The sequence below is a fragment of the Natator depressus genome, chromosome 1 (assembly GCF_965152275.1).
Source record: "Natator depressus isolate rNatDep1 chromosome 1, rNatDep2.hap1, whole genome shotgun sequence".
In the NCBI taxonomy this organism is placed as follows: domain Eukaryota; kingdom Metazoa; phylum Chordata; order Testudines; family Cheloniidae; genus Natator; species Natator depressus.
In genome coordinates, this window is record NC_134234.1 from 215,833,480 (window position 1) to 215,846,309 (window position 12,830).

Sequence of the window (12,830 nt, forward strand, 5' to 3'; positions counted from 1 at the left end):
CTGCAGAAAGAGAGGCAAGCAGCAGGTTGCAAGGGGCACTGTGACAGGCCACATGCTGGTCATACACCTCTACCCCGATATAATGCGACCCGATAGAACACGAATTCGGATATAATGCGGTAAAGCAGCGCTCTGGGGGGCGGGGCTGCGTGCTCCGGCGGATCAGTGCGTCGGCGTGTCTGGCTCTGACACACTGCTCTGAGCGGTGTGTTAAGGGTGCCGGGCCAGGGCCGAGGGGTTGGATAAGGGGCAGAGGGTCTCGGGGGTTGGTCAGGGGACAGGGAGCAGGGGGGGTTGGATGGTTCGGAGGTTCTGGGGGTGGGGCGGTCAGGGGACTGGGAACAGGGGCGTTGGATAGGGCATGGGAGTCCTGGGGGGCCTGTGGAGACCCAGGGGGTGTGGCTAGGGGGCGGGGCAGTCAGGGGACAGGGAGCCGGGGGGGGGGGGGGAGGAGGGTTGGGTGGGTCGGGGGTTTTGAGGGGTCAGTCAGGGGGTGGGAAGTGACTATTAATAATGGAAAAGCTCGTGGCCAAAGCAAGTTCGATATCTCACGGTTTCACCTATAACGCGGTAAGATTTTTTGGCTCCCTAGGACCGCGTTCTGTCGGGGTAGAGGTGTATATTGTGCACCACACACTAAACAGGCTTTTTTCATCTCTAATTTCTATAAATAGCTGGGATAAGCATTGCAAGATCTATTAAGCCACGTCATTCATGGCCTAAACCAGTAACCAGGTGATGCTCAGAAAGCAACTTTTTGCACAGCAGGGAGCTGCCTTTTATAGGCTTCCTGTGATGTGCCCAGCACACTTGTGGACACAATACCAACGATGACAATTATTAATAAATAAATGGTGTAGTATTGCACCCTCAAGTGCTTTTTTAGGGGTTTTATGTCTTCCCCTAAGGCACAGAAAACCAAACTGGATGGCCCATTGGTCTGCTGTGTTATGCTAGATCTGATGGTCCTAACTCCCTGGGCAGCTTGCTGGAAATTTGCTAGACTCAGTGTTGTTGTTTTGTTTCCTGTGTTCATGGTGTTCTGAATTTCCAGGACTCCTGTGTAGCCTGAAAGTAAAATGTCATGGAAAGTTTTTAATGTGTAATATTCCCAAAGTGTCAAATGCATCATAATAACCAGTGTCCTTTCATTATCTTATAGGGCACAAATGGAGCATAGTGCTCCAGTGTCTTTTCCCTGAAGTACATTAATCTCCATTATAATACAGGGATGGAAGAAAGAGTTGGCTATTAGCCAAAAGTAAACAAAATCCAATTCTATTATTTGGACATCACATCAGTGTAAGCAAATTTTTGAAAGAACACTTAGCAATGTTGATTATAAAGTTGTTATGCCATCTTGTTCAGACAAAGTGAACTGCACTCTAGCAGCCTTAAATGGCTGGTTGGGGGAATTAGATTTTTATTGGTAAATATTGTTTTTACCATACACACTCAAACTGATGAAAAAATATTTCCATCTGTAATCATCTACATTTACAGATAGGCAAAGGAAGAGAAATGCTGCTTGAGAACTTATTGCAGTCTCCACCTTAATGTGTATAAAATGTGGTGTTAAGCTAGCATTTAGTGCAGCTGGAGCAGAGGCACCATTTAGGTAGCTTTAATGTTCGAAATCTTAACATTTACCGTCATTAAATAATTATTGTCTGAGATCTCCTCCCCCATAATTCCACAACTGTGAAAATTTAAAGAGACACAAAATCTAAAACAATGCTTAAAAATAAATATTGATACTCTCTATCAAAATCATTAAACAAAAAGAATTATGCTAAGCCTACTTAAATAATACATTTTCCATGCCTTAATCAAACACAGAAATAGAGAGAAAACCTTTTAAAACAAATGACCTTAATATCCCATTTTTTCTACCTTCTGGTTAACCAAAAGTTTCTGTTAAATGAAGGTGTGCGTGATGAAATACTGTCCCATGTATCCAAACCCTGTTTTCTCGAAGTTTTGGTGTGTCCCATAAACTCTTTGTTAAAACAGAATTGTACTGTACTCAGGCCGTGTCTGCACTACAGGTGCTACAACAGCATGGCTACGGTGCCATAATTATGCCACTGTAGCACCATCATATAGCCGCACACTGCAGCAATGGAAGGGGTTTTCCCATCACTGCAGTAACTCCACCTCCACAAGCGGTGGTAGCTGGGTCAGTGGAAGCTTTCTTCTGTCAACCTAACCATGTCTACACTGAGGGGTTTGGATTTTTCACAACTCTGAGCACTGTTCCTGTGTTGACCTACATTTTAAATATAGACTAGGCCTAAGATGCAAATAAACTTCTAGGCCAGCAAACACTAAAATGCTTTAAAAAAACCTGGCCTAATAGAAGAATCAGTCAGGTTGCTCTTAGAGAGTTAGTTTACTGGTATCAGATACTGACCCCCAGATTCAGTCTCCAATGCGTATAGTAACTGGGTATATTCTTACTGCATGTATAATGTCTCTCTTGCTTCCCTTCTCCTCTTCTGTCTGTCTGTCAGATAAGGGAAATGTTAATGACAGATTCTCTCTCATGTTTATTTTGAGGATAATGTGTTGTTGACTCTTGCTGTCTTGCTCCCTGACATTTGCTTCCCTCATATTTCCTTCCCTCCTGCTCTTGGATGATTATGGAATATATTTTGGATTTTTTAGTCCTGTAACAATATACTGGTATGTTCTGTGATCTGAGCCTGGTTATATATTTTGTAAAACTGCAGAACCAGCAGACCTGAATTTCTGGTAAAGGGTCCGACTATCAATCAGAAGGGTAAATTTGACCTTCAATTTGTATTTTCAAAGTTTCTCTAATTCTTATGTATGTTGTTTCTTCTTCCAAACCAATATTTTAATACTTATAAAATATATTTTTAATGTTCAGGCTATCCTTTGTGTGTAATGTTACAATAACAAACTAACTTGGACAGCACAGGTCTCAGAAATAACCCAGTAACAAACCAGCCTAGAGAACATGACTCTCACAAATAATATTAGAATAACTGTAACCCATGTAGCCCATCTCTCAGGAATGCCAGCTACGACAGCAAACCAGCTCATGTGCGGTAGCGCTCGTGAAGAGTGCTAGGATAATAAACCAGCACATGCAATCTAGCCTTCATATGTTATCATGCAATTAAAGAAACAGTGTGCACACTCCAGACCTTCTGAGGAAAGTTGCCAAAAGAGATAAAAAAGAGCAAAGGGCCAAGAACTGAGCTTTGCAATTGAGGATACACACAGGGAAAGAGCCATCACTAGAAACAAAAAGAGAGAGGGTAGTTTCATAGGTTCGGAGGGGAATGATGATAGAAGGACACCTGGAGGCACTTACTTTAAGGAGAATGTGGAGACTGAGAAGTGGGGGCTATCATCAGTGAGAACAACCTTCAGATTGCTCTTAGTTTTACTAATGAGCACACAGGGATGATCTGTCTTTAGTGCAAGTGACTTGTACACATGTAGAACATCCCATTTGGCTCAGTGATGAGCTACAGTGTACTAAAATCTGATTCTCCACTTTCCTTCACAGACCTTGTAACTCTCCATACCAAGCGTAGTTCTCTTCACAGTTACACGCATGCGTCCAGCAGCGTCTTACCCTAATTCTTTAAGTTAGAACTTGTTTCCTTTATCACTTGTTATGACATCACAAGTGACAGGGTTATATATGTTGACACTCAGGGCATGGCTACACTTGCAGATGTAGAGCTCTGGGAGTTAAATCAGCCTTTGGAGACCGCTATTATGTGTTTACACTGTCAGCTGCAAGCGCACTGGTGTGGCCACATTAGCAGCACTTGCAACACCACAGAGAGCAGTGCAGTGTGATAGCTATCCTAGTGTGCAAGTGGCTGCAGCATGCTTTTCAAATGGGGGGGGTGGAGTGTGACAGGGAGTGTGTTGTGTGTATGTGGAGGGAGAGAGAGTGTGTCAGCATGCTGTCTTGTAAGTTCAGACAGCAGCAGACCTGCCCACCCCCCACCTCTCTCTCTTTCACACGCTCACAGCAGCAGCATTCCACAGTGATGGTTGCTTTGTTCCAGAGCAGATAAGCAACCGGCTGTCAGAAACTGAGCTTTGAAAGGGCATATCTGCATGCCTGCAGCCGAGTTCAAAACAATGACAAGAGTGGCCACTTGACTTCTGGGGATTATGGGACATTTCCAGAGGCCAATCACAGCGCAGTAATGCAACACCTCGTTCAGACTGACGCCTGGGCGTTTCAGCCAGGGTGCAGCAAGCTTTATGCTTTTCATGGAGGTGGATTAACAGGAGTGCTCCAGCTGCAGAGTCCAGGTGCTCTAAGTGCCTTGCCAGTGTGGACACCTTGAGAGTTAGGGCTCCCGGGACTGATTTAATGCGCTCTAACTTGCAAGTGAAGCCAAGCCCTAAGATTAGGATTCATAGTTCATTTGACTCTGGCTAAGTTTGTCATTCAGCTTTGTACCACAAAGAATGAGTTCACTTGGTATATCCAGTTCTCTGTCATTCAGTTAACTCAACACGAATGATTGAAACACCCTTGACTTCCCCTGTAACTCCTACTCCTTCTTGTCCTATCCATGGCCCCCAGTGTCTGGGAGCTGTCAGTTGTGAGTTCTCCTCTGGGGATGCCCGCTCCTATCAGAAAGTCCATTTCCAGCGCAAGTCCTGACTTGTTTTGCTGAATCACAATAATATCACTGAGTGCAATAGTAATGTCAGTTGGAAGAGTGAGTTCAAGTCAAGGATTTGAGAAATAGTATGTGGCAGTGTGTAGTGGGGTGGCTGCCCCACTCCAGGAGAGCAGGGGTTAAAAGCAGCCCTTGGAGAGGATTTTGGCTGGGACCCAATTAGAAAAGAGGATAAGAGCAGGCATAGCTGTGGCCACACCCAATCAGGCCAACCCAAGCTGGCCCTGATACAAGGGCTAAGGGAAGAGCTGGGTCAGTCTCACTCCATCCTTGGAGTGGGAAGGACTTAGCTGCCTGGGAACATGGGGTACCTGAAGCAGAACAGTGCTGGGGAAGGGCAGGCAGAGCTGGGGAGCTCTGGCCTGACGAGTCCCCAGGCTGAGGCCTTGCTGAAGGCCAAGGGAGGTACTGGGGCTGCAGGAAGACAGCTGGACCAAGAAAGGCAGCAGGTCCAACCCCCTTGCCAGTGATGAGTGGCCATTACAGGTTGCAGTTTGCCCCACAGAATGGGGGCTAGATGATGACTGGCAGTAGCCAGTGAGGCAAGGTGGGTATAGAGGGTTGGGGGTTCCCCTGGGAGAGGAGACCCAGAGTGTGGGGATACTGCTGTGGGCAGAACCCCAAGGTAAAGGGCACTGGGGTCCAGGAGGGACACGAGGCCTGAGGCAGGAGAGACACCGGCCAGCAGGGGGTGCTCTGAGGCTGAGGAGCTAATTCCTGAGGCAACCAGTAAGAGGCACTGTGGCGGTGAGTGCTCAACCTGTTACACAGTGTAATTGAAGACTCTTATCACATTGTAATGCATAGGCACAAGGGAGCAGGGAAAGAGGTGTGGTCTCAAGCTTAACTTTGGCATTCTGTGATTTTTTTTTTTTTGTTGATGGTGGTGTTTTGAAATTTTACTAAGACAAAGTTGCAATAACATGTTAACATACTACATAACTTATTCCTATGTAGCGTCAGGTTAATATTCAAAGAACCTGGCTAAAGATTCTGGCTTGCTGACTGGAGAGTCCTCCTCCTCTGAGTATGTTAAAAAGGATGACCACATTTCTAAACACCCATTCTCTTTTTGGCACTTCTCTTGTGTACATACTTGCTGTGATAGCTTTCCCATTACAAGGACAGTCCATATTTTGCTATACCTCAGTTCCATAGGAGGAGCAGTTGCATTGCACATTACCAGAAAAATGTAAAACTTAGCTGCTAACAATAAAAAAGAAATTAATTTGTCATTCTGTTTAAAATGTAGATCCTTTAATAGGGTATTAAGTAAGCAGGTCAGGGGATATGTAGGAAGCTGGCGTTTTGTCATAAGAGGAATTTCTTTAATAATTCCCTTTCCCGTAGAGCAGTGGTTCCCAAACTGGGGTTCTCAAAATGTTACAGGGGGTTCTTGGGGAATTCCCTAATGGTGTACAGAGCTGTCTTTAGGAACCCTGGGCAGCGTGGGGCCAGTAGCCTCCAGCGGAGCCCCTGGACTTCCAAGAGCTAAGCAGATCAAAGCAAGCATATCTGTCACACATCTTTACTCTTCAAGACTCCTTATAAGAAATGGAAAGGGATGTGGACATTTTTTGCTGTTTTTAAAATTAAATAGGCAGCTAGTTTTGTTTTTAAAATTGTTCTTCAGAATAATTCTAAAAACAAAACTAAGTTTTAAGCTTTGTTGTAACGTGTGTTGTTTGCCTGGACTGCTCAAGACCTGAATGCTTGTGTAGGAGGAACTCTTTGAGTTGGCTTCTTAAATACCTTCATGCTGGTTCACATCTGATGCTCCTTGATGAAACATAGGAGCCTTGTCTTATAACAGGCTTATTCAAAGTGATACAAGCTACAAAAGTGAGATCTTGGAAGAGTGTTGCTGTTTTCATAATGTAATAAAAATACTGTAATGATTATTATTGATGTTTAATATGCATGGTATAAAAAACCATTTTATTTCCGAGATCACTGCTTTTATAATTTATATTCAGGTAAAGGAGAAAATCCCTGGAAATATTCATTTTTAGGAAGGGGTTCATGAGACTTGACATTTTAGTGAAAGGGGTTCACAGGTTGTTTAAACTTTGGGAACCACTGCCATAGAGAGTCCCACCCATCCAGATTAATTTTTGTCCAAATCCCTCTCCCTTCTTTTCATCTGGGTTGTTTTCTTAACATCTTTTTCAGTCAAAATTGTACATTCTTAGAAACCTTTTGTTCCTACTTGCTCCTGGGTCAAGTCCTCAAATATGGTTAAAAGTCTGGATAGAGCAACCTTATGTTAAGATTTCACTATAAAATATTTGAATTGTTAACCATGCAGAAGTAATACTACACAAATGTACTTCTTGGCGTTTAATATGAAATTAGCTTATCTGTACTATTACACATTTGACATACCAAATTTGGTAACTGAAGATGTTTTTCAAAAAGACAGAATGTTTAGTCATAGAATCAGAGATGCTGGAGCAGGAGTGGGCAAACTTTTTGAACCGAGGGCCACATCTGGGTGGGGAAACTGTATGCAGGGCAAGGGGTTGGGGCGTGGGAGGGAGTGCGGGGTGTGAGGGGGTGCGGTGTGCAGGAGTGGGCTCAGGGCAAGGGATTGGGGCAGAGGAGGGGTGCGGGGTGTGACAGGGGGCTCAGGGCACGGGGTTGGTGTGCACAGGAGTGCAGGGTGCAGCAGGGGGCTCAGGGCAGGGAGTTGCGGGGTGTGGCAGGGGGCTCAGGGCAGGGAGTTGGGGTGCGAGGTGCAGGCAGGGGGCTTAGGGCAGGGAGTTGGGGGACGGGGGTGCAGGAGAGGTTTGGGCTCTGGCCTGGCACTGCTTACCTAAAGCGGCTCCGGGGTGGCAGCAGCGCGCACCGGGGCCAGGGCAGGCTCCACACCACGCAGCGCAACGCCACTCTGAGAAGCAGCCAGCACCACAACCCTGCGTGGCCTCTGGGGGAGGGGAGGGACACAGGGCTCCGTGAAGCTCCCATTGGCCGCGGTTCCCCATTTCCGGCCAATGGGAGCTGCGGGGGGTGGTGCCTGGAGGCAAGGGCAATGCACCGAGCCCTCTGCCCCCCTGGGGCTCAGGGACGTGGTGCCGGCCGCTTCTGAGAGCGGCGCAGGGCCTACGGCACCACGGGGGGGCAGTCCCGTGGGCCGGATCCAAAGCCTTGAGGGGCTGGATCCGGCCCGCAGGCCGTAGTTTGCCCACCCCTGTGCTGGAGGGTCCTGATGGGTCATCATTTCTATCCTATCCATCATTTTTAAATAGGTAAGTTATGGACAGCGATTAATGAAACCACCAGACAAGTTTTGTATCGCTAATTCTAGTTTGTGAAATGCTTCTGAGTGGATTCTGAATAAACCTGCTAAATTTAACTCAGTGTGAATTAAAGAGTTGTGGCAGTTTATATTGGATACAAAGACAAACGATTGCTGATGGCCAAGGATTAGGTCGCAGTCTAAGATGGTGCCTTGACTCCTGGCTGCCGGCAATGGAATCTGAGAGTCCAAGTGAGTGCTTCAGTCCAGAGTCTTCAGAATGATTCCAGGATGCAGACTTCACCGAAGCGTGAAACCCTTATCAGAGTGCACCAGGGCTTTTCAGACTTCACAGTGGTTCCAATATAAAATACTTTGCCAATGGCCAGGGAGGGACCATGCATTGCCGCCTCCTCTCTAGTGTGTGTGGCTATTCGTCCTTCCTTCATATCCTTTGTTTCTCTTACAGAGAGCTCTTCTGGAGAAGAAGCAGAGGAAGAAACGTCTTGAGCCCTTGATGGTGCAGCCAAATCCAGAAGCAAAGCTGCGTAGATCAAAGCCCAAAGGGTGTGAGGAGCAGACTCCCTTAGTAGAGACCCACACCCCTTTTCACAGCGATGTTGTCCTGCATGGTGCGTAGTCCTCCTGATCAACAGACATTCTTACTAATGCTAATTTGTTTTTACCTTGGGGTGATCACATTTACGTTCCCCAGGGGAATGGGTGGCCGAGAAACTAAAGGGATTGATTTTGTTGGGTACAAAAGAAGAGCAGCATTCATTTGTTCCTTGTCACTCATCTGCTGCTAAGCAACACTGCGCTGTAAAAAACTATCAACCTGACCTGGACTCCAGTGTCAGATTAAATAATTAGGTTGGGAAAATCCATCCACCTCTGAATGATCTCTCCTTAGAGTTAGACCAAAGCCATTTGGCTGAACAGAATTACGTTTGGAATTGTTTAGTTTCCTCACCTCCTGGGTACTTTAGTAGTGTTCCCAGAAATGTAGGGAGCTATACATCTGGAGCAGGAGAGATTCATTGGATTTTTCTGAAGCAGTAAGAGAAAAGGAAGACAGGGAATAAATGAATAGCAGCAACATGCACTATCATGACAGAGTTCTCAAAAATTGCTGTGACAGGCTGATTGGGAAGAGGAAGGCAGTACAGGGGTTGATGAATACTGAATTTAGCTTTCTTAGTTTCTCCTGTCTCCACTGACGTTCCTTATACACACTGGGTTTCAGCCACAGCCCAATTCCTTCTGAAACTCTGAAGGAGTAAACCCCCCTCTGCTGGTGGCAGGGATTTTTGCATTCTCTTTCATCTCAGTCCTGGAATTCCTCTCCACTATCCTGTTAACTCACTCTAATCTCAAATTACAAATCCAAGTGTCTGGTGAGAGGAGTTTTTCAGAGTCTTGTCCCTGTGACATGCAAACAGGATCCATTAGATTTTTTGCCATATGGTAAGGAGGTAAATTTTGGGATCAGTGGGCCCTGCATATGGCAGGGAGGTGACAGCAACATAGCAGCAAAGTGTTGGTAGTAAGGAAAGCTATAGGCATTGAGAAAGCAAGGAGCCAATGGCAAGAGCTCAGTAGTCTCACAGCATGACAATGAAATAGTGGCAAGAACCATAGGAAACAGTGACATAGCAAGAAAGTATGATGAGCTCACAGCCCAGGGAGCCCCACACATGATGGGGCATAGGAGGTGACAGGGAAAACCCCACAATCCTGGGAAAGTATCGGGAAAAGTACCACAAGAGCCAGGATTCTTGCAAACTATCAGGGAGGTAGCAGGGTGTGCCTTGGGGTTTTTGTGATACACATTAAAGGGATACCATGAGCTAAAAAGGATAAAAATGAACTTAGTGGTCGCTCCTAGAAATATATTGTCTCCTGGCAGCCCATCTCTTTAAATCTCTTTCCTGTTCTATGGATCAGTGGCTGCAGATTGGGAGAGGAGTGAGAGGAGACTTCAGCTGTAGCATTTGCTGGACTGATAGCCTGCTTAGAATTAACTGGGAGAAAGCAGATTGTGAGAAACTTTCTGGTTGGAGAGCGTGCTTCTGAAATGAGACAGGAGAGAATAAAAACACCCCTGAATCAGGAAGCTAGATACTACAGAAGTCAGAGGGATGAAAATTGGATAGCTTCCCTGACCTTGAAGCTGCTTGTATATTTTCAGACCAAGAATCTTTAAAACGGAGTGAAGATTGTAAATGTGTCAGTAACCCAAAGGTAAAACATCTGAGTAAATCACTGTAGTTTTTAAATACAAAAACAGCAGAAAACCAAGAAGTCCAAACCGAAGACTGCACTTAAAACAAATTCTAGATGGTTTGGAAATGCAGAGTTAAGGTACCCCAAACAACCTTCACTCTCCTATATCCCTGGCACACAGTGCACCCTCTGTGTAAAGTGTCTGTGACAAGAACTGCAGTATCACAGCTGCTTTATATGGTTAACCTTGTGTACGTTGGTTCCACCAGAAACTCACGTGGCAGCTACATATAGTTTGGCATCTTGTCTACAGCTGTGAACACCCCCTAGTTTACTGTGACTTACGTAGCAGAGTATTCTTAGCCTTGGTCTACACTAGGAGTTGAGGTCGAATTTAGCAGCATTAAATCGATTTAACCCTGCACCCGTCCACACGACGAAGCCCTTTTTTTTTTATTTAAAGGGATCTTAAAATCAATTTCCTTACTCCACCCCCGACAAGGGGATCAGTGCTGAAATCGGCTTTGCCGGGTCGAATTTGGGGTGCTGGAGACACAATTAGACGGTATTGGCCTTCGGGAGCTATCCCAGAATGCTCCATTGTGACCACTCTGGACAGCACTCTCAACTCAGATGCACTGGCCACATAGACAGGAAAAGGCCCACGAACTTTTGAATTTCATTTCCTGTTTGGCCAGCGTGGCAAACTGCAGGTGACCATGCAGAGCTCATCAGCAGAGGTGACCGTGATGGAGTTCCAGAATCGCAAAAGAGCTCCAGTATGGACCGAACGGGAAGTACGGGATCTGATTGCTGTATGGGGAGAGGAATCCGTGCTATCAGAACTCCGTTCCAGTTTTCGAAATGCCAAAACATTTGTCAAAATCTCCTAGGGCATGAAGGACAAAGGTCATAATAGGGACCAGAAGCAGTGTCACGTGAAACTTAAGGAGCTGAGGCAAGCCTACCAGAAAACCAGAGAGGCAAACGGCCGCTCCAGGTCAGAGCCCAAAACATGCCGCTTCTATGATGAGCTGCATGCCATTTTAGGGGGTTCAGCCACCACTACCCCAACCGTGTTGTTTGACTCCTTCAATGGAGATGGAGGCAACACGGAAGCAGGTTTTGGGGACGAGGAAGATGATGATGATGATGATGATGAAGTGGTAGATAGTTCACAGCAAGCAAGCGGAGAAACCGGTTTTCCCGACAGCCAGGAACTGTTTCTCACCCTGGACCTGGAGCCAGTACCCCCCAAGCCCACCCAAGGCTGCCTCCCGGACCGCGAGGCAGAGAAGGGACCTCTGGTGAGTGTACCTTTTAAAATACTATACATGGTTTAAAAGCAAGCATGTTTAATGATTAATTTGCCTTGGCATTCGCGGCTCTCCTGGATGTACTCCCAAAGCCTTTGCAAAAGGTTTCTGGAGAGGGCAGCCTTATTCCGTCCACTGTGGTAGGACACTTTACCACTCCAGGCCAGTAGCACGTACTCGGGAATCATTGTAGAAGAAAGCATTGCAGTGTATGTTTGCTGGCATTCAAACAACATCCGTTCTTTATCTCTCTTTGTTATCCTCAGGAGAGTGATACCATTCATGGTCACCTGGTTGAAATAGGGTGCTTTTCTTAAGGGGACATTCATTCAGAGGTGCCCATTCCTGCTGGGCTGTTTGCCTGTAACTGAACAGAAATGTTCCCTGCTGTTAGCCACGGGGAGGGGTGATGGGCTAGCCACGTGGTGGGGGGAGGCAAAATGCGACCTTGTAACGAAAGCACATGTGCTATGTATGTAATGTTAACAGCAAGGTTTACCGTGAAAGAGTGTAGCCATTGTTCTAGAAAATGTGTCTTTTTAAATAACACTGTCCCTTTTTCTTTCCTCCACCAGCTGCATGTGTTTCAAGGATCACAGGATCTTCTCCTTCCCAGAGGCTAGCAAAGATTAGAAGGCGAAAAAAACGCACTCGCAATGAAATGTTCTCTGAGCTCATGCTGTCCTCCCACACTGAGAGAGCACAGACGAATGCGTGGAGGCAGATAATGTCAGAGTGCAGGAAAGCACAGAATGACCGGGAGGAGAGGTGGCGGGCTGAAGAGAGGGCTGAAGCTGAAAGTTGGCGGCAGCGTGATGAGAGGAGGCAGGATTCAATGCTGAAGCTGCTGGAGGATCAAACTAATATACTCCAGCATATGGTTGAGCTGCAGGAAAGGCAGCTGGAGCACAGAGCGCCACTACAGCCCCTGTGTGACCAACCGCCCTCCTCCCCAAGTTCCATAGCCTCCTCACCCAGACGCCCAAGAACACGGTGCGGGGGCCTCCGGCCACCCAGCCACTCCACCCCAGAGGATTGCCCAAGCAACAGAAGGCTGGCATTCAATAAGTTTTGAAGTGCAGTGTGGCCTTGTCCTTCTCTCCTCCACCACCCCTCCTGGGCTACCTTGGTAGTTATCCCCCTATTTGTGTGATGAATTAATAAAGAATGCATGAATGTGAAGCAACAATGACTTTATTGCCTCTGCAAGCAGTGATCGACCCTTGATATCAGCAGATCTTTGATTGCGTGGGCTACTTGCATCACAGCAGCCCCCACAGTAGATTTGCCCACTCCAAATTGATTCCCAACTGACCGGTAGCTGTCTGGTGTTGCAAGCTTCCACAGGGCTATTGCCACTTGTTT

At 46.4% G+C, this 12,830-nt stretch overlaps 1 protein-coding gene and 1 pseudogene across 2 annotated transcripts in view; both read left to right on the plus strand.

The window, feature by feature from the left end:
- The window catches only part of TULP3 (TUB like protein 3), an 80,774-nt gene that overhangs the window by 42,091 nt on the left and 25,853 nt on the right, over positions 1-12,830 (plus strand). For both annotated transcript variants that reach the window (XM_074935535.1, XM_074935542.1), the window contains exon 3: positions 8,393-8,555. In XM_074935535.1, coding sequence (XP_074791636.1) covers positions 8,393-8,555 — 163 coding nt within the window. The remainder of the gene's footprint in view (positions 1-8,392; positions 8,556-12,830) is intronic.
- LOC141975261 (uncharacterized) lies at positions 10,599-12,430 on the plus strand (annotated as a pseudogene).